Source organism: Dermochelys coriacea, chromosome 3, assembly GCF_009764565.3.
Source record: "Dermochelys coriacea isolate rDerCor1 chromosome 3, rDerCor1.pri.v4, whole genome shotgun sequence".
Classification (NCBI taxonomy): Eukaryota; Metazoa; Chordata; order Testudines; family Dermochelyidae; genus Dermochelys; species Dermochelys coriacea.
In genome coordinates this window covers 107,011,304-107,033,875 of record NC_050070.1, presented here as the reverse complement: position 1 = coordinate 107,033,875, position 22,572 = coordinate 107,011,304, and the positions used below count along the sequence as shown (strand labels likewise).

The 22,572-nt window shown below is 39.7% G+C and overlaps 1 protein-coding gene across 4 annotated transcripts in view; it reads left to right on the top strand.

Moving 5' to 3' along the window:
• The window catches only part of NHSL1 (NHS like 1), a 278,563-nt gene that overhangs the window by 113,034 nt on the left and 142,957 nt on the right, over positions 1–22,572 (top strand). Inside the window, exon 1 of one of the 4 annotated variants that reach the window (XM_043511091.1) lies at positions 6,532–7,439. The exons of 1 other annotated variant lie outside the window; for it this stretch is intronic. In XM_043511091.1, coding sequence (XP_043367026.1) covers positions 7,238–7,439 — 202 coding nt within the window. In that variant the 5' untranslated portion in view covers positions 6,532–7,237. Of the gene's footprint in view, positions 1–6,531; positions 7,440–22,572 lie in introns of those variants that run through there. 2 more of the 4 variants (XM_043511075.1, XM_038393675.2) reach the window with 2 other exon arrangements.

Here is a 22,572-nt window from a genome sequence, read left to right as displayed (position 1 = left end):
CTTCTGGGATTCCTTGGTCAATAGATATGATTTTTTTTTCATTTTTCTCTTTCTAAATCAACTAACTATTTGTGCTAGCCAAGTTTAGATTTGGAAAAAGAGAGGCTACTTATGGTTACAAGTTTCTTTGATGTTTTGCCTATGAAGAAGATTTCTGTGTTATGAAGCCACAACCACACCCAATTTAGAAGCTCTTCTATGGAAACTGGTACAGCAACTCAGATTGCTGTGGAAGCTTCTTAGATGTGGGACCTTCCTACAGAATTGTGGGACTATTGGCTGGAGAAGAATCATGTCTGAGTTTAAAAAAAACATTAAAATAAATGAGATTCAGTTTTATTTTCTTACTGGGATAATAAGAGGGTTCACATGAGCTTGTTGCTACAGACAGGATGATCACTCTCCAGACCTTAGAGTATGATTCTGTATGATCTCGCATCAGTTCAGTTCTATTGTTCTGTAGTAGTAATGTCTTTTTGTTCTCGTGCTCTATGGAAATTTTCAGAAAATTCTTCTGTAGACAGAAGATGCCATTTAAAAAAATAATGTTTGGGCTCTTTTGCCATACACTATTATTTTTTCTCTTTTTATAAACACAATCCAGAATTCTCCACTGTTAGCTTTGGGTTTGATGCTGGTACAGTACACCAAACATGCTGTCTTTTGTGTCTTTTGACATTTCAATTCATGTCGGTATAGAAGTAGAGAGATGTAAATTGTTCCATGGAGCCACCTTGTGGCTCACCTGCTGATCATTATATCAGGGTACTCAAGGCTTAAAAACAGCTTTAGACACTGATTCCAACAACATGACTTCAGTTATTCAGAGCACAGATGTTTATAAGCTTCTTGATCTGTGAGTAAAGTCAAATACCTTCATGATGTGAAGGAATCCATAGTGCAATGTCTGAGATTATAAACACACCAGTCTTTATGCACTCAACAGGAGCTCACATACAGTTGTGTTGTAAAGGAGAGGCAAAGCCTTCTCCAAAGCTTGGTCTACACTTAAGTTTTGCCTATATAGCTATGTCAGTTAGGAGTGTGAAAGTTTCACACCTCTAAATGGCATAGCTATGCCAGCAAAAGCCTCAGTGCAGATGTAGCCAAAGGAACTCTCTTGCCACTGATAGAGCTGTATCGGCAACCCTTTCTAGTCTAGACAAGGCCTGAGATTCCACACTTAGAATGCTCTCTCCCTCAGCATATACTAAAATGTCTCAGTAGTTTAAGTGTTTCTCTTGTGGTCAGTGATTGCTTAATTCATTTTTATGTTGGGAGGTGGATTACTGAGGGATTTTGGTTTTGTATTAATTCTGGAATTTATTAGGCTAAGCTGACTTTTCTTTATTTTCTTTTTTTTTTAAAAAAAATAAGGAATATTTCTTATTTTTGTTGGGTCACTGTGTAAAAGATTATTTTATTTTTTATTTTGGTGCCAAGCAGTTCTATGTGAAGATTTTGTTTAAAGATGATAATGGCATTTGGCTCACATCTCCCTTTAAAATAAAGTTCATTGTTACTTTCTTGTTGATGTTTTTATAAAAACTTCAGATTTAATGAGCTTTGTTCTACTTTCACACCAATGTAAATCAGAAATAACTCAGTCAACTCGAATGGAGTTGTGCTGATGTCAAACTGATGTAAATAAGAGGAGAATGAAGACCAGTCTGTTCCAAAAATAAAAATCCTCAAACCTGCCCACTGATAGTGTGGAATATATTAGCTCTGTAAATCATGGGCTGCAAACATACTTAAAATCCCAGCTTGTCAGCAACGATGTATGATGCTGCGTATGAAAATGCTGGAGAGTTGAGTGATTCTGCCTGCCTTCTCCCATAGTTGTGTTCAAACAAGGTATGAAATGCCTGTCTGTGCCAATCAGTACGTTAATTCATTACAAGGTTAGCAGACAGAGGGAAGGTGACACATGTCTACATGTGAAGATCCACAGGCCCAAGGCTGGATTTACTGTGGATGGAGAGCTTGGATTTTAATATTGCTGCAGGCTTACTTTTTGTAGGCCTGACGGATTTGAAGTGTGTGTAGGACACAAAGTAGTATTGCAATTAAAAAAACAAATTTTGGGATACTTATCTTTGATGATATATTTTTTCCATTTCCCAGTTAAACAAACACCCTCGGCGAGATCTTCACTAACAAAATATAAAAAAACAAAATTATTCTTTGCAATTAGACTGTAGTGATCTTTAGAGGGACATAGGCTGTTTATGTCTGTTAATTTGTTCCATTATATCTTTGCTTCCTGCTCTGAGAGCAATGGAGGGCAGCCGCATAGCCTAGTAAATAGGTTGCTAGACAGGGAGTCAGGAAACATGGGTTCTGTTCTTACCTCTGTAACTTACCTGCTGTCTGACTGCGGGCAAATAACTTCATCTCTGGCTCTTTCCCCCCTCACCCTTTGTCTGCTTAGATTGTAAACTCTTTGGGAGAGGGATTGCTGCTTACTATGTGTTTGGGTACAGTGTGTAACACAGTAGACCTCAATTTTTTGGGGGACCTCTAGGCCCTATTGTAATAAAAACAATTAAGTTTTCTATGTGCATAATTGCTGCAAATAATATGGGACTCTGGGTTATGGTATTATAAGGCTTGTTATCTTTCCAGGTATTTTTATACTGTGCCTGTCCAAGTAGATCAATGTGCCTTTACACAGTATTCAGTAACAGTTCTGAAGGCAGGCAGACTCATGAGCTTTTTGTGTCGGTTATAGCCACTGAATTTCTTACTTGCCTTCAAATGATTTTCATGGCTGGAGATCATCAGTCACACTGTGTGAGGTGGCTGCAGATAACAGGTTTGGAATTGTGTCTGAATGATTTTCTCAGAGTCTGAGCAAGTATGAGTGATATTCATTTTCGTTGACTGTATTATGTTCTCAGGCAGCGGTCTGTTTACAGACGCATTGTGAAAGTCTGAGTACGAACAAGACAGTTCAAGGAGCTTTTGATTTTATTTAATCTGAAAGCCTTTGTGGCTGTCTAACAATGATTTTCTTTAATACCTAGAAAGAGAGATTGTCCAGGAGGCTCTTTGCTCTTGGACAAAGTGTTTACTCACCATGATCAGTAAGTACTGTAGGGAGCAATACTTGTGAATCATGTTGGATAATGTCTAGTCAAATCATCAGAAATTAAATTATAGGAAATGTAGGGATTAAAGTAGCATGTGAATGGTGCCAGTAACCACAGACCAACCAAAAACAGAGCAAGTCTGAGTTTTGTACTAAACTGAAACTTTTTCTCCTTGCAACAAATCTCTTAGTTTGTTGGCCTTAGGGAAAAGTCAGTGGCTTCAAGCCATTTGCATTTGCTTACTTAAGAACTTTTAGGGGAGTTCTGTGAAGAATGAACCACAGTAGATAGTGGGAGTTCTGAAGGTGTGTGAGTATCATAAAGTATACTGTGTTTTATCTGTAACCGTAAATGTGGAACATATTTTTTTCTGTTAGCCTTTCCCTCGATCCCACCTAACTTCCTCTGGGTTTCTAAGAACTACTCCCTCTTCTGTGATTCATGGATCTAGCCAGAGTGTAATTGTGTTAAGACAATGAAAAACAAGGTCTTCATTTTAACCCACTTAATCCTGAAACCTAAAAGCTCATTTGCATGTGTAACAGATAGCAAGGAAGAAAAATTGTAGGATTGGAAACTAATATCATTGAATAGAAGTTAATAGAATTGTGCCCTTATTTTTCTTGCACTGGTCTATAAAAGCCATTTATCTTATAATATACATTTCCCATTTAAAGTATGTCAGATGCGAACATTTTCCATCTCCCTTGCCATATACATGAGACATTTGTTTTGAACATGGTGCATCCTGTAATAATGGTCGTATAGTGCCCTTCCATTTTCACTTTGTAAATTAAGTCTAAAATATGTATATGGCAATAGCTGAGTGTTGGACTGGTTATATTTTCCATGGAGCAAGCCAGCAAATTAAATGAGATTGAGAGGAAACAATCCAAAGGTACAAGATAAATTTTTCCCCTTAGAGTTGCTTCCTATTCTATTTGTACAAAAGGACAAAATTAATTGTGATGTGATGGCTGGTGCTGAGTTTATCACATTTAGTAGTAGTCATGACTGTATGTATTCACCTCTGTATTTTCTTGTTGAATTGTCTGAAGCTGTATAGTGAATATAGCCATACTGCCAACTGCAAGTGCTCATAAATCATGAGTCAGGCCCTCAACTCATGATATTGGCTTAAAAATCCTGAGATATTAAAGGTATAAATGTTGGGTTCTTTTTCTTTTCCCTTCTGGCATTTGGGCTTTTAGGGTGCACTTGGATCACATTTTCAATTTTTTTTTCCCTTAAACGTCAGGGTTAGAAATTGACCTCTTCTTAAATGAAATATGAGATTCTCACATAATCCAATGCCTCCAGGAGTTGGGACTTCAAGAACACCAAATAAAATCGTGAGAGTTAGCAACATCGGAATAGCTTTTTCACTTGTTTAGTTGCAGGAGTGCTGAAAGGCCTCAGTCTGTATGTGCATGTGTGCATTACCTCACAGGGTGATTTCAATTTAAATGCAACCTATTAAATTATTTACAGAAGACTGTTGGCTAACCCATTGTACTGGTAGGAGCCAAAGGTCCCTTTAATGTGCCTAGTTGATTCATAGGGTAATCTGATACAGTACTTAGCTCTTTGCTTCCTAGCTAGTAAATTAAACCTTATCCTTTTATTATGAGTCAGAGTACCATAACTTTTGGAAAAGGCAAAGCTTTTTTTGTAATGGTTTCTGAAGGGTACATGTTAGCAGATTTTACAGGTGTGTGGGAGTGCATCTATGTTGAGGAAACCTTTGTGTGTTCTGTTCTAGTGTAAATCCTAAAAAACAAAAACAAAAAACAAAAAAAATCCCGAACCCCTAGACATTGGCACTTGACAGCTAAAATAATCTATTTTTGCAGCCATTTGTTTTACATTAGCATTATTTAAATGATAAGGCAGTAACACCTACTAATACCAAAGGTGGTTTCTTTTAAGATGCCATATTAGTAGTCTCACCACACACCACAACCACTAACCCAGGAACCTATCGTTGCAAAAAAGCCCGTTGCCAACTCTGTCCACATATCTATTCAGGGGACACCATCATAGGGCCTAATCACATCAGCCACACTATCAGAGGCTCGTTCACCTGCGCATTTACCAATGTGATATGTGCCAGCAATGCCTCTCTGCCATGTACATTGGTCAAACTGGACAGTCTCTAAGTAAAAGAATAAATGGACACAAATCAGACGTCAAGAATTATAACATTCAAAAACCAGTCTGAGAACACTTCAGTCTCTCCGGTCACACGATTACAGACCTGAGAGTGGCTATCCTTCAACAAAAAAACTTCAAAAACAGACTCCAACGAGAGACTGCTGAATTGGAATTAATTTGCAAACTGGATACAATTAACTTAGGCTTGAATAGATACTGGGAGTCATTACATAAAGTAAAGCTATTTCCCCATGTTATTTCTCCCCCCCCCCCCACTGTTCCTCAGACGTTCTTGTCAACTGCAGGAAATGGCTCACCTTGATTATCACCACAAAAGGTTTTCCTCCTTCCCCCCCTCCTTCCTGCTGGTAATAGCTCATCTTAAGTGATCACTCTCCTTACAGTGTGTATGATAAAACCCATTGTTTCATATTCTTTGTGTGTGTGTATATAAATCTTCCCACTGTATTTTCCACCGAATGCATCCGATGAAGTGAGCTGTAGCTCACGAAAGCTTATGCTCAAATAAATTTGTTAGTCTCTAAGGTGCCACAAGTACTCCTTTTCTTTTTTGCGAATACACACTAACACGGCTGCTACTCTGAAACCAGTGTGGGTTATATTGTTTGATGGCTTATATTACATAGTATATCATGAGTTTTGGTGCATCTTCGATTGCTAGTTTTAAACTTGTACTCATTTCAGTGTTTTGTCAATCTGCAGTATCACAAATATTCAGGAAATAGTGTCATGATGCCTGGACTTGGTATATTACCAACTTTTATTCCCTTTCTGCCTGTTTATGTGGCTCTGTCTTCCTTTCTTTCCATCCTCCTCTGACTCATTCCCTCCTTTCAACAGGGTCAGTAAACAGAAACATCACACTAATGCTTTCAGTTATGTCAGGCTTTTTGAAAAACTAAGTTGAGATGGTTTAGTGTTTACACTTTTGGTAATGAAAAGAAAAGGTCGCAACAACCAGGGGTGAAAGTCATTCAAAGCTGCAGTCACACCAATGCTGTATTGTTAGCCTGTTCAGTGCAAACCTCTTGCTAATGTACAGTTTTTGTTTTCATACTTATGAACTCAGACTTTTTTACATCACTTTATTGGCAAGCCCTATGTTCTGTACATTGAATGTTTGTGCAATTTTGGATATCAGTAATTTATTCCCTCCTACCTGAGTCTGCACAGTTGCACTTGAGTGTTCCTATTTTTGTGTGCAGAGTTCAGAAATTTTCGTTGCCGTTGAGTTCTTGGCTGTGGAAAGGAGGAGTTTGCTGCCTTTGTGGCCATGCCTGTAGGAGAGACAGCCTATCGTATTTCACTCTAATCCTAAGCGATAGCCACGCAGTCTGTTTTATTGTTAGGAGAATTGTCCTGGAGATCTCTCACTAGGCTTTTCATTAAGGGAAAGCAGGACGGATGGGCTTAGGAATCAGAGCAGCAGCGCTGTTTTCATGAAGCAGAGACATAAGTACTCTAATTTATATCGTACTCTGACAACTTGTTTGATCTGCGTCTGTTTTCCCACTGTATTGTTTCTGAGAGAGAGAACAGACGACTGGATTGCAAGCTCACTCCTGGAAAATTACGTCAGGGAGAGGAGTGGGACTGCAGTTTTGGATGCTGAGTGGAGACTGAAGAAAGCATGCACTTTGGTACTGTACTTGTACACAATCCTAATATGCTTTTCTGAAACTCTTGCAAGGTGCCACTTGCTGTTGTTTTTCTCCCTTTTGTTTTATTTGGCAGCTTACAAAGTGCTGTTGGCAAAGCAGCCTCAGGAGAATTGCAGTGGCATGGTGACCCAGCTTCGTACTGCTGCTGGTTTAAATGCAGCAAGTGTTTTGACTGCATGAATTGGAAGAAACCTGGACAGATCTTGTATTTCAAGATTAGTGTTTCAACAACCAATGTGAGGGGGACAGGAGCAACTCTAGAAAGGTCTTCTCTGAAGTTGAGTACTGTAGTTGGCTTTAAAGAAAATGAAAAAGGAATGCACCTCAAGGTCTTTCGGACTCAAACAAAATTCAGGTTCCCTCTCGCGTGCTGTGAGCTGGATAAATTTCTCCTCCTTGTCTAGGCAGACAAAAAGATTGTTTCGCAGTGATGGTGAGCTCACGTCAATATGTAGGCAGGTAGAAGAGGATGATGAGAACTGGACCTACAGAACTCAACACAGAAAAGGTGACCCAGCTTTCGTCCACATTGAATTATGTCCTTGCTTATATACCATTTCTACATTAGTTTTTTTTCTCCTTCCTGTTGTCTCTCAAAGCTCCTGTTCTTTGAGACTTGGGTTCTTGTGAGTAGTGATGCCCACTGGTGCTGTTAAGCCTAGTCTCTTACTAGGGACAATCTCTCCCTTTGGTCCTACCCTGCTATTTTTAGCAAGCTTGCTTGATCAAAGCTAGCCTAACTATGCCTATATGTGCTGCAATTGCACTTTCCAGTTGCAGTGTAGACATACCCCAAGAGGAGTCAGTGAGACTCTCCCAATGCTGTGTTTGAATAAGCAGGGCAGAACTGTCCTGATCTTGTAGCAATGTCCTTGGTGTGGTCACATCATTTCTATGAGAATTTATAGAAATCCAAGTGGAAAAAGTTGTGAACTTCCTTGATTGGGAATGTAACATTTATTTGCATGAGGCACCTTAGAGACTAACAAATTTATTAGAGCATAAGCTTTCGTGAGCTACAGCTCACTTCAGCATCCGATGAAGTGAGCTGTAGCTCACGAAAGCTTATGCTCTAATAAATTTGTTAGTCTCTAAGGTGCCACAAGTACTCCTCATTTTCTTTTTGCGAATACAGACTAACACGGCTGCTACTGAAACCTGTCATTTATTTGCATGGTGTGTTAAGTAGATTTTGTTTATGTACATTTCAATTTCGATAGTACATGGGGGCAAGACTTGTGACTGGGCCTCAATAGTGATGGCTGGTTTGACTGATGTTGAAAGGACCTTTTTTTGCTACAGTAGCAGTGCCCAATTATGGCATCACTGTTTCTCTAACAGGTTGGTAGAGTTTTCCTGACACGCTCAATATGTTAACAGGTGATAGTCATGCTGGAAAATGGTAAGCATGTTTTGCACACACTCTAGTAGGTGGCTCATAACTCCACTATTGAATAAAAGGGAGGTGGGAATCCGAGAGAGAGAGAGAGAATGTGGGGTATTAACTGAGAAGTCCACTGAGAAGAAGCCCAGGAATCGCCAAGCCTCGAGTGTTCCTTTTGTGAATAAATCTAAACTCCAGCAAGGAGTTAAAATGTTACTTGTGCAAACTGTTTGTAGCATAATGTGGAAGCCACCTGCTCACGCATGTATCTACTAAGGACATAGCAGAGTGAATTTCAGAACTGTCTCCATACCTCTGTTGACAGGCTGAACTATTGTTGTCAGTGCATTTGTCATTGACTGGTATACAGATAAGATTACTTGATTAAATGGGTTGAATCGTCATTTCTCTGTTGCTGCTGGAGAATGGCCAACACTGATTTGTAATGGAAAACCTAAGGTGACTGATTTAAGCTGTCAGGTGACTTCTGTAAGAGCAGGCAGGCACTTGAAGGACACTTGCACTTCAAAGTGAATTTTCCCTTTCTTTTTGGCAACAGTAGTGTGTGTTCAACCAGAACATGAGTTTGACTTACTCCAAGTCAGAAATAAATATGGTTGTAGTAAGTGGTTTGGATGTAATGTCCCCAGCAAGAACTCTAAAAAGGGTGCATACAATTGTGCTGTGATACCAAGAAGGCAGAACTGGATGTTGATTTGTTCTTTTGAAGGCTACTGTGTAACCATTTAAATGCTGTAAAACTGCTTCAGAGGATCTTCATTTTGCAGTTGGCTCCTAATTTTTATTTTTTAGTTGTTGACAAATTTGTACCATACAGTGATGGCTGCTGCGCTCAAGTTGGTTCTATTATTTTGGGATGGTTTATATTGTTGGTCACAAAATTCAATGTACACTGTTCATTATTCCATTAAATTCTCTTGCACCAGCTGGAAATTCTTTCCCGAGTGTTCAAATGGCATGGCTGTGATGGGAAAGGAAAAGATGCTAGTGGATTAACATAGTATATTAATTTTGCTGGGAGCATTATTGTACACTTGATTTATTGAAAATAAAGAAGTCCATTGTACAGAATACAGTGGGCGGGGAGGAGTCCTTCTGAAATTGGTCAGCAAGCAATAAAAACTCGCATCCTTTGTCATAAGGGAGATTACAGTATGTGGGTTTGGAGTTGGAAACAGAGGAGGGATAGGTTATGCAGTGCTAACATGCCCTACAGCTTCTCCTACAGAGAGGGAAGGCTCAAATTTGGCTTAATAATTTGTAATATTAGTTTGCCTAATGGATATCTGTTCAGATCATGACTTGTTCAACACCATTTGGTCTGATTAGGCCTTTTCTCAGCAGACTGTCAAAGACTGAAATTATATGCTGCTGCAGGTCAGGACTTAGGTGCATTTTGCCTGAGTTGGGGGTTAAGAGGAGTTTGTACTCTGTCTGCTACAAACATTCTACCCAGTGCTGTCAGTCATGCACAGTCATGAAAATAACCCACCACCATGGTATAAATATTGATGCCTGACTTTGTCTTGTTTGGTGTTTTGAAAGATAAAAATGTAATCAGATGCTCATGTTATCAAACTAGTGCGCTCTATTGGACCAGCACATTACATGTTGCCATCCTTTGTAGCAATAAAATTGAGGATGGGCATCAGTGTCTGTCTTAAGTATCAGATGTAAATAGATATGTGGACAGAGTTGGCAACGGGCTTTGTTAGAGAAAAGCAAAATTGTAGATGAGAAAAAGAAGGGGCTTAAAATGCATTGTCTGACTCACTCTGTTAAGGATGTCCTGATTTTTAAAATTGAAATTGTATGTACATAAACAAAAGCTTCAGTGCTGTCAGGATAATTCTTCACCCACCTCTCCTGCTTAGACAAAATGACCTTGTACATCAGTTCCTAGGACCTCCCTCACCCTTCTTCTTTACCTAACTGTATACAAAGGAAGAAGTGTTAACAGTGAAAGGCCTGGTGTAAACAGGCAAAGGGTCTTTATTTAGTCTCTCTTTCAGAGCTGTAACTCTTTCCCATCTTTTGCCTCTTTATTGTGCTGCCCAGCTCTTGTTGCATTCCCATACCACTGCTAGATGACGTGCAAAAGGCAACATGTTGCTGACTCTCCACCAGCTAACTGATCAATTCCACTCATCTAGGAACAGCAATTCTGAAACTGCCATAATAGGAGACAGTAGGATTGCTAGGTTTACTTCTTTTGTTTCTATTTATTTATTTATTTAAAATTAATGTACTAACTTGGGGGAAATCTTGATGTTCCTCTTCAGGTAAATTCACTTACATTGAAGTCAGTTGATCCAGGATTTGGTTTATATCAAAAAGCAATTCTAATGATGTTTCAATATTCAATATGAATAGCCGTATAGGATGCCTCTGTATTTTGGTACGTGTAGCACCAATGTGTCTGCTTTATCAGATGGCGAATCTGTTACTAAAAAGACTTTAAAAATGATTAATGAAATACTTGCTTTGCTGTTCGAAATTGCTGTGCCTCACTGCAATATGCCTTTTCCTCAGTAATTATCTCAAGGAGTTCTGACATCTCAGAACAAACCTTTTATCACCATGTTTCTCCTCATTTACAGGAATCTGAAATTTAGTTTTGATGATCATTATCTGAGTTTGTCTTAAGTGAGAGAGGAAATGGGAGTAGGTGAGTGTGCCATATCCCCACTTCTCATCACTCCCCAATCTTCTGCTCCTTCCACCATCATGGAAGATACATCAGACAATGGAAACAGAGACTTTTAGTCAAGAATTGGATAGTGACTGATTCTTTCTGGGCTTGATCCTGCAAGTATTGAACATTCTGCCCCGGATTCAGTAAAGTACTTGACATGCTTAACTTTAAGCACATGAGAGTTGAAGTCTTTTTAAGGGCTTAGGTGCTTTGTTGGCTTGGGGCCCGAGTGCTCAGCACCTACCAGGATCAAGTCCCTTTGTAAACGGTGTTGGAATTTTTACCCATCAGACATTGTATAAATAGTGACAGGAAATTAAGATATCAGAATACACAGGTAATAAGTAGGGCTGTCAAGCAATTAAAAAAAATTAATCATGATTAAAAAAATTCATCATGATTAATTACGCGATTAAAAAGATTAATCGTGCAATTATTGCATTGTTAAACTATAACATAATACTATTTAAATATTTTTGGATGTTTTGTACATTTTCAAATGTATCGATTTCAGTTACAACACAGAATACAACACACTGCTCACTTTATATTTATTTTTTATTACAAATATTTGTTGTAAACAAACAAAATAAATCGTATTTTTCAATTCACCTCAAAGAAGTACTGTAGTGCAATCTCTTTATTATGAAAGTTGAACTTACAAATGTAGAATTATGTACAAAAAAACCTGCATTCAAAAATAACATAATGTAAAACTTTAGAACCTACAAGTCCACTCAGTCCTACTTCTTGCTCAGCCAGTCACTCAGGCAAACAAGTTTGTTTACATTTGCAGGAGATAATTCTGCCTGCTTCTTGTTTACAATGTCACCTGAAAGTGAGAACAGGCGCTCGTATGGCACTGTTGTAGCTGGCGTTGCAAGATATTTACATGCCAGATGCGTTAAAGATTCGTATGTCCCTTCATGCTTCAGCCACCATTCCAGAGGACGTGCATCTATGCTGATGATGGGTTCTGCTCAATAATGATCCAGAGCAGTGCAGACCAATGCATGTTCACTTTCATCATCTGAGTAAGAAGCCACCAGCAGAAGGTTGATTTTCTTTTTTGGTGGTTTTGGTTCTATAGTTTTCGCATCGGGGTGGTATTCTTTTATGACTTCTGAAAGCATGTTCCACACCTCGTCCCTCTCAGATTTTGGAAGGCACTTCAGATTCTTAAACCTTGGGTTGAGTGCTGTAGCTATCTTTAGAAATCTCACACTGGTACCTTCTTTGCATTTTGTCAAATCTGCAGTGCAAATGTTCTTAAAACGAACCACATGTGCTGGGCCATCATCCGAGACTGGTATAACATGAAGTACATTACAGAGTGTGGTTAAAACAGAGCATGAGACATACTATTCTCCCCCCCATGGAATTCAGTCAAAATTTAATTAATGCATTGTTTTTTTTACAAGCATCACATGGAAGCATGTCCTCTGAAATGGTGGCTGCATCATGAAGGGGCATACATTTATAAATTGCACTTTCACGATAAAGAGATTGCATTACGGTGCTTGTATGAGGTGAATTGAAAAATACTGTTTGTTTTGTCTGTCATTTTTACAGTGCAAATATTTGTAATAAAAATAATCTAATACAACACTTTTGTATTCTATGTTGTAATAGAAATCGATATATTTGAAAATGTAGAAAAACATCCAAAAATAACTAATACATTTCAGTTGGTATTCTATTGTTTAACAGTGTGATTTAAAACTGTGATTAACTGGGATTAATTTTTTTGAATTAATCACGTGAGTTAAATGCGATTAATTGACAGCCGTAATAATAAGGCGCATGCAAAAATCTGGTCAGAAAGCCAGAGTAGGCTAAGGGCTTGTATACATGGTGCATTAGTCTGCCCCAGATCTAGCATGTACCAGCATGTCACATAGTGTGTGGCCTGTGTGGACTCTACGGGCATGCACCAGAAGTGCCCTAGTGTCTGTTGACATAGTACTGTTTGAAATGGAACTACATTAATGTGTACAAGAGAACTTTCAGTGCATGCCAGCAAGGTCCACGTGGGCCAGGTACGTACTAGAATTATCATACGTACTAGATTTATCACCCCTATGATGTGCACTAATACACCATGTAGACAAGCCCTTAGTCACATAGCATCCTGCTCTCTTTATTTTTCACTCACATAGTTCGTGTTCCATTTTTCTCTTGCTTAGTTTTTCTTTATTACTTCCCATTACATGCATTCCTGAAACGTGTTCAAGGGGAAAACTGTGAGCAATCATGGCTAGAATCAATAAGAATTTAGTCAACTCATTAAAGATTGAACTGGAATTGGTTTGTGTGGCCATGCATCAATATCATATCAGGTTTTCAATAAATAAGTATTGATGCATCTCTACTAATGGGTGTAGATAACAAGATGCTGTGACCTCAGTCTGAGTGGGCTGGGGCAGATCATTTAAAAGGCAGACCATCTATTTGGACATACAACTGTTTTGTTGTAATCTTGATTAACAAAAAGTTTTAGATTATTTTGTTAACTCTGAACTTACAATTTTGGGCATTAAGTATCTTACACACATCCCATTCAACTGTCTATTAAAATGGACATGTGGGAGAGACCTTCAGTTGTGCACGCAGGGATGTCACTGCTAAAAAGGCAGTTGGGAGAGGACTGGCTGAATTTTTTTTTTTAAGAGGTCCCCATAATTTAAACTTCTTTCCTTGAGATGAGGTGAAACCCATCAGGTTTTTACAAGCCTTTGTGTCCATTTTTTAATGCAATGGTCCATGTTGGTGCAGTGACCTTGTTTTTGAAGCATATGCTGGAGATTTCAGTGTCTCTTGAGGGATCTGAAATGGTGAGACTTAAAAAAAAAAATACACATCTTGGCTGAGGACTATATTCACTGTCCTTTGAGATCATCTATCTAATCTGTCTTGTCTATTCTATTTGAGGTTTTTCTGTAGTACCCATCATCACACTCAGGGCTAGATTTAGGGGCAGGCAACCCAGGTGACTGCCTGGGGTTCCGGGTTTGGGGCACTCCGGGCTTGGGGTGCTGTTTTTCGTTGACATCCATCACATTTTGCAGAGCTGAAGGATACTTTTTCTAATGTGTGGATAGCTTTGGGGATTCTGCTGGTGCTGCTGATCACAGTCGCGAGTGGTGAGCTCAGTTTTCAAAGCTCAGGCTCATTAAAACATATCTTCGATTGATGATGCCCGACAAGAGACTGCAATTGCTTGCTATTTTATCGCTTGAAAATGCCATTGGCTAGTCTTTGGATCTCTCTGATGCTGTGCTTCAGATCATGAGGGCAAAGGCAAGAAAAGTGACCTTTTGAACTGAAGGACTAGGTTAACATTTTAAGGCTGTCACCTACTGTAACACTATTTAATACTGCTCCACCCAAAGTTGGTGTACAGTTCAATATTTTGATGTTTGTACATTTCAGTTATTCTTAAAATTAAAAGGTTTCTTCTATAGCTTAGAATAAACAATTTTTTTTATTTGTTATGTATGGAATGAATAAATACAGATTTACAGATCTTAGCTTGCAAATGTATTGTCTTATATGACCGGAATAAATCATGCATGCAAATCATGCATCAAAGCCATGAAATGGGCTACAAATGCAATAAAATATAAGGTATTCAAAAGTTTAACAAATGGGGGGGGCGCTAAAGATACTCCTTGCTTGGGGTGCCATTTTGTGTAGGGCTGGCCCTGACCACACTTCTGACCGCTGAACTGATAAATTAGGAAATGATTTTCTTGCTGTAAATAATTTTCACTTGTCACTTTTCAAATACCCAGGAAAGGTTTGAGATTAAGATAAGCGATGAATAGTTTGGATGCTTCTCTGAATTTATGGATACCTCACCACAGAGCCTCGCAATTCCACATCCCCAAACAATCCTCCTCAAACAACAGTTGGTAGGCTGAGGCCTTTAGTAGTCTATTTGTGTGAAGCCCATTGGCCTGGTACTGCCTGCTAATGTTAATGAAAGAGGAAGAGCTAGCTGTTTCTTCCTCTAGCATCTTCAGGGTGGTTTTGTCGCTTTTTGGAGAGTTCCAGGCTTCTTTCTTCTAGGTTCTGAGAGATTTAGATCTTCTCCATTTTTGTGTTTTTCCCCAATGTCCACATCTGCCAGTCTCCCTCCGCTACCTCCATTACTCCATGTCTACATTCTCTCACCCCCTTTGGTTTCCTACTTCCCCTAGGTTTTGCATACAATTAAATGGATTTTTAATTGAGAGAATTGTACCGTAATCCTGCACAAGTTAACTCTTGCTGAAAGTTTGGAATGGGGCCAATAGCTTGCATCAGACTTCGCTGGTTTTCAAACAATTTGTGTTGTTACTGCTAGGCTTCAGCTTGTTTGCTCCTCCATCTTAATGGTTTACTTTTTTGTTATTCTCTAAGGGAAGGTAGATAATAGTTTATGGTCTGTGTTGGTGTTTTTGTTGGAGAGGGTGGTTATTTCTTAGGTGTTGGCTCTAAACAGCTAGGTTTCAAATTCTTTACAGAAGCTAGGGAACAGTCAAGGACATATTTGACATTATATTCTACATTCTTCCTTTCTCTTTTCAATAAAACAAAGCTGAGAAGCTATAATACAGATACTTTTGACCTCTGAACAAAGCTTAAAGGAGCAGCTGTAGCAAATAGAAAAATACTCTATTTTGTGACTATTCTCCAGGCCTTCATGTGGAAGTGCAATAGCAGCACTCTAATTAAGGTTGCATCCCACTTTATGCATTTGGGACTTTTCAAAACCTCTTTGTAGCTAGGGTGACCTGATGGCAGGAATAAAATATTGGGACACATGGGCCGGGGGGCAGCTAGAGGCTCACTGCCCCCACTGGAGCCATGGGGGAGGAGAGCACACAGCCCTGGCTCCGGCTGCGAAGGGACCCAGAGGGAGATGTTGCCACTTCCAGGGAGCTGCATGGAACTGGGTAGGGAGCCTACCAGCCCCACGCCAGCTTGACGTCGGCAATCTTATAATAGCGGGAGAAATGGCGTCCTGATTGTACGTAGGTCGAGACACGGGATAAAGAGATAAATATCGGGACAGTATGTCTGGTCACCCTATTTGTAGCTCAGACCATTGCTTCTTCAAAAAAAAAATGGTGATGGAAAACACTGCTAGAGTTGTCTGAATTTTCAAAGGCACCGTGTGCAATAGGAAGTATTCCCTCAGCATTGCTCCACATCTGCCCTTCAGACCCTCTTCTCTCCTGCCCTGTCCCTTCCCATTTTCTTTCTAATTAGCTTATTCCCTTCTACTTATAACCACCTTTGGGGAGAAGGGAGGCGGGGAGAAAATAAATTGTGGAACTAACCTGATGTTTGCTGCCATAACATTTGTTCACAATGCTTGCATGTTATATCCCTGTACCCACTGTGTGTATGTGTTGACTATTTAGATTATAAATTCTTCGGGGTAGGAGCTATCTTTTTGTTCTGTGTTCGTACCTAGCATACTGGGGTCTTGATTCATGACTGGGGTTCCTAGGTGCTACCAAAATACAAATAATGAATAATAGTATATCAGCATTCAGAAATCACTCTTCTGGACTTTGGGCTGGCCTGCCTTATCTTTTTTCAGATCCCTGCTGAAAACAAATAACAGCACAGATTCCTACCATACCAAATTTATTGCAACAGCAGATAGTGAATGACTTCATCTGCAATACAAATGTCACATGTGTAAGGGGACTGTTGCCCCCTTACTAACATTCAGTGGGAGTGTTTTGGTTGGCTAGCTCCCAGTACTAAATGGGGAAGGGTCTATGGGAAATCATGACCCTGAGACTGATGGTCCCCAGAAACAATGGGGAGAGGCCAATGCTCCAGGTCAGCCTGATGACTGGGTGGGAGGCTAATCAGAGAGTCAGGAGGCCAGGGAGGTCCCATCCTCCGTGTGAGCTGGATTTGCCTGGGTCAGACAGAGTGCGGCCAAGCTAAGGAGAAAGCAGGGTCCCAAGCTAAGCTGGAGAGCAGAGCTGTGCCAGATCCAGAGGGATCAGAAAAGCAGCCCAGAGAGAGCAGACCCTGTCCTGGGAGCAGAGCTGCAGCCCCAAAGCCAGAGGCACAGCCCAGAGAGAGCAGACTTGCCCTGGGAGCAGAGCTGCAGCAACCAGAGCCAGAGGGGTCAGAAAAGCAGCCCAGGAAACAGATCAGTGCTGGGAGCAGAGTCACAGAAGCAGCATGCAGAGCAGACCTGTCCTGGGAGCAGAGCTGCAGCAACCAGAGGCAGAGGGGCCAAAGAAGCAGCCCAGGGAGCTGGAGGCAGAGGAGCAGCAGCTGCAGCCATGCAGAGACAGAATGGTGCAGCTGGGACTGGAGGAGTCTGGAGCTGGGTGCGGTGAGCAGATGGGGGAGAGCGAGGGGGACCCTGGGCAGCAGGCCTAGCACAGGGAGATGCCTCAGCCAAGAGACTCTGCAGGCCAGGCTTGGATCATAACCCTGACAGGGTGGGGGCGACACTGGGAAGAAGGGTCCTACCACTTAGAGCCTGAGAGCGTGTGGCCACCACCAGAGCAAGTGTCCAACCCACAGCATCCCTGCAGCACAGCCAAGGCCTGAGAAGAAGGCCTGGAACAAGGAACAGCCTGTGAACTGCCCTGTCATTCCAGAGACACTGTTTGTGATGTTCCCTGCCACAGAGCGGGTTGATGTGTTTCCTTTAACCTTTCCCATTTTTCCTTATTCTTTTTAAAATTAATTGTTGATTAAATAACTTGCATTTGCTTTAACTTGTATGTAATGGTCAATGGGTCAGAGAAGTGCCCAGCGCAGAGAGAGTACCCCGGAGTGGGGACACCCTAGCCGCTGTCCTAGGTGACCACAGCAGGGTTGGGGGTCGAGCTCCCCAGGAATCCTGGGCCCAGCCTTGTTGGGGTTACGAAGACTCTGCCAGACAGGAGAGTGGCAGGGAGGCCTCTGGGTAAAGGAAGTGGGAGCGAGGACTCAGATCCTTTCGCTAGCCCACTTCACCGAGGTAGTGCAGAAGCCAGGAAAGTTCCCCACAAGAGCGGAACTATTCCCCCACTTACACATGCAATACAAATGTCACAACAGTTCTGTTGATTTTGCAGAAAGATAAAAGCTACTTTCACCTTAAGGTACTACACCAAGATTTGCTGGCAAACTTCTGGTGTTTTCCTGAAGCTTAAATTCTCCAACACGAGAGGGAGACTCTTACAGCTAGGGGTGCTGAAGCAATGTGTACTATGAGGGTGCTGAAAGCCATTGAACCAAACTGCAAATCCTGTAGATGATGGAAACCACTTCAAGCCAGGGGGTGTGGTAGCACCCCTAGTTCCAGTACCTATGCTTACAGCTCACAAATGGAGCTCTGAATCTGAGGTGCCTTCTGTGAAGACAAGTCTCACCTTTCCCCTTGCCATGTTGGAAGAAAGGCAGACAGAGGAGAGGACTTCTCTCTGAAGTTGTCTAAGGAGCTGAACTAGCAGCTCTATTGCTCATGCACTTGTCCTTGCTGGTGAACCTCTTTTAGTTTTGTTGTCAGGAACTGATGAGCTACAGCTAGTAGTAAAAGGCAGAGGCAGGGGGCATTACTGGGGTCGGAGGCATAAATGAGAGAAGAACATATTAATGTGAGGACATTTTAGTGGGAGTCATTAATGGGCTGTCCCCCACCCTGCAGCATCTCCACATATCTGTACATTGTCTCACTTGGCCTCCCCCAACATTCCCACCCCCTCAGGCATTGAATGTGTGTCTCTCTGCTACCGGCAGTGCCATCTGAAAAACCTCTCTTGGCTTGTCACTCAGGTAGAAACCACTGGCATTTTGCTGTGTACAAGGCCAAGTCTTCAATAGAAGTCTAAAACTACAGTATGTGGAATATTTGGTTTCCGGCCAAAAATCTCAAAACTTGAAACATTTTTTATGCCAAAGCTTTTTTTAAAATTGCAGAGTGGAAACTACTTGTGGGCTCAGGCTGTGGTGCCACAATAGCAAAGATAGTGTGGATAATTATTATGTATTGATATAAAATGTTAAGTTGGAAATGCCACAACTATACGTTAGGTTTATATTATTTCTCTGAGAATCTATATCAGTTATCAGTGTTTTAAATTCCCATAAACTTGACAATTAATTACTCTTAGCATGAGTAGTAATATTAGTGCTGCTTTACTATATCATTACAAACTACAAAGTTAGTAATGCTTCTACCATCTATGATTGATTTAAATGCTGATGGTATCAGGTAAGTTTTCTTTAACATTCCAAAGAGAACTTCATCACTCTGTGATTTAATTTTTAGAATACTTTTATGCCTCAATATTTAACTTTGTGTCAACACTTTCTTCAGAAACTCATTTTAGGGATTTACAAGTTAGGCTTCATTTTATTTTATTTTTTAACCAAAGGAGGAAACTTAGTTTTCAGTATCTAAGTTTGTAAATATCAGATTTTTTTTTTTAAGAAAGTCCAAATTAAATTTTAAAAGTTTAATTTATAAATTGTAGGTGTGTTTCCTAGAAATGTTGATTCAATTTTTGTCATTGTTAGTTTATTAAAGGAAATATTGGCGTAATTAATCCATAATAGAGATCAGGGGTCGGCAGCCTTTTGGACGTGGTGTGCCAAGTCTTCATTTATTCACTCTAATTTAAGGTTTCGCGTACCAGTAATACATTTTAACGTTTTTAGAAGATCTCTTTCTATAAGTCTATAATATATAACTGAACTATTGTTGTATGTAAAGTAAATAAGGTTTTTCAAATGTTTAAGAAGCTTCATTTAAAATTAAATTAAAATGCAGAGCCCCCCCTGACTGGTGGCCAGGACCTGGGCAGTGTGAGTGCCACTGAAAATCAGCTCGCGTGCCACTGGTTGCCTACCCCAATATAGATTAATGTTTTTAAGCCATTTAATTTTTTAATGAAACATTATCTAGAGCATTTTTTGTATGTATGTGAACTGATTTACTTTCAGCACTAAAGTAAGGATGTTTAATACATAGACCATGCTGTGCACTCTTAGAAGGAGCTGTTATGGCCTGTTGGAGCAATACTCTGTGACAGATTGCACTGTTTGTAGGAAAAAGCATTATGCAAATAGGTGTTGAGGCTTTTGCTAAGTATGTAAATACCCATTTATAAAAGCCTAAATAAGTATTTACCCAAGAGATTGGAATGGCTCCCAGGTAAATCCTACACTGTTCATAGAAGTCAGTCCTTTTTAAATAAGAAAAATAAATTGGTATATTATAAACACTGTTATATTACAAAGCTAAACCTAATAGTAGAAAAAACCCTAGGAAGTTTAATGTGAAGTCTGGTGCTATGTTCTGTCACACTCTTCCTTTTACTGATTGTCATTACTTGAGGACATATAGCTAAAACCACATGCATTTCAAATGCTTATGCCACAATAGTTGCCCATGCTTATGCTATGTACACCGAACCCTCACTATATCCCGGGGTTCGGGATCCATGCGCGGTCCTGCTTTAACGCGGGGGACGCGTTGCCATGGATCTCAATTTAAATATTTAAATTTGGGATCCATTGCCGTGACCGTGCTATACGCGAATCCACACTATAGCGACGCGGGCTATAGCGAGGGTCCGGTGTATTAATTTGATCCATAATATTTTACTCTGAATGTTAACCCTGAATGCCCTACCGTTGGTCAGTTCAGATATTTCATGTGTTTTTATTGGAAGACTAAGTAGTTCTCAAATTGGGCCAATCGTTGCGGATATTTATTTATTGTGTTCGGATATTTATTTTACATAAGGCATGCAATATTTGTCACAGCGTTTGTGGACATTATGCAGCAGAATGCATTTTTAAAATGCTGCTAATATACGGTGTCAGTCACAGCTTTTCATGATAGTAAAACAGCTGGAGTTATGCAAAGCCATTAATTTTTATTTTGTTTGTTCAGATTACTGTAGTAACTTCTGCATTTTTAGAAGTAATCACCATTTTTATGTATTGACAATTGTTTTGCCATTTCCATCAGTGAACACAGCTGTATATGGCAAAAATATAGAGGTCTGATTTTTCTGGGCAAAATAGTGAATTTGATCCACAAAAACAAATTATTTTTCCATAGACATTTTGGACATATCACAGATAAATCCAGATTGGGATAATTTATCTGAACATTTCAATTTAGCTTTGGAGGGTTGGATAACATGGACCTATATCCAAGCCATCCTTGTTGCTGATACTGCAAAACTATTGCCAGATGTGCCTGTTTTTATCCTTTTTTCCAGCACAAATAACTTCTCATGGCAAAACTATTTTTTGCCTTGCTCTTTTGTTCCCCAAAATTTTTGTTCCCCCAAATTTGTTCCCCAAAATTAGGGTGAGAACAAAAAAAGTTTCACTCTTGAATTGTGATTGTATGTTTTGTTGAAAGTTATTCTCAGAAATGAAGACTTCTCTTCAGCAGCATTAGTGACCGACTCCTGTTCAAGCACTTCTTCCCACATCAGGAAAATGGTGAATGGAGAATGGAAATTTCTGTTAAAGGAAGTTTCCAAACAGGTGCTTTTATTTAAAGAAATACTGTCACTATTTCAAAAGTATGTTCATTCACAATCTCTCTGTAATCTCCTTGGGTCTGATGCTGCAAGATGCTTAGTGCCCTCATCTCCTACTTACTTAAGTTTAATTTTTAACTTAAGTTTGGATAGCTGAGCCCATCACAAAAGGCACTCAGCATCTTATATAAGCAGGTCTTTGGAAGCAATTTCTGTGATGATGAAAAGTTAGTGAAAGAATCTGCTACTATTGTATGAAGAGTTGGGAATCAAAGTGCTTGTCACATAAGTTCTGTGTGGTTTTTATTAGCTAACTCAAGTGTTTATTCATATATAGATATTTGTGAAGAAATATGAAATTTATGTGACAAGCTGAAACTTTCTGATTAGTGCTTTCCAATGGAAAAACCCAATTCTTTCTGTCTGGCTTTACAGTAACAGAGCGTCTGTCTGTTGATTTTGTTTCTCATATTTTAGACACTTACACTTTACTTTAATGACATACCCTGCTTTTAAATGAGATGTACAGTATCAATTGTAATATATTTTACATTCCACTGTATGATTTATAAAGTACTTCTTATGCTGTAGTTCTAGGAAGAGTTTACATGGATCTCTTTTTTTGGAAAAAGAAGACAGACTTGAAAAAACACACACCCAACAAGTTGTGAATAGAAAGTATCTAGATTCTTAAGTGTACACACAAAATGTTGTAAACAGAATTGTCCTAAATTGTGGCTGTAGGTGGTTGGCATGGTTCCAACCGCAGTGCTGTTACTATCATTTGTTTGCTTTTTGTAATAGTGAGAGACTGAATATTATACTGTGACCCTTCAATATAGGTTTTAATCCTTAGAAATAATTTTTAGTTGCATTACTCAGACAGCTCCTGAGGATAGTTTGCATCTTTTCCTTGTTCTTCAGATTTGTTCCTTTTCTCTATTCCTTATTTTCACTTTTCTGGTCCTTAGATTGAACATGCTGTTTCAGCAGAGGGACAGAGTCACTATCTTTGACAGTCTACTGC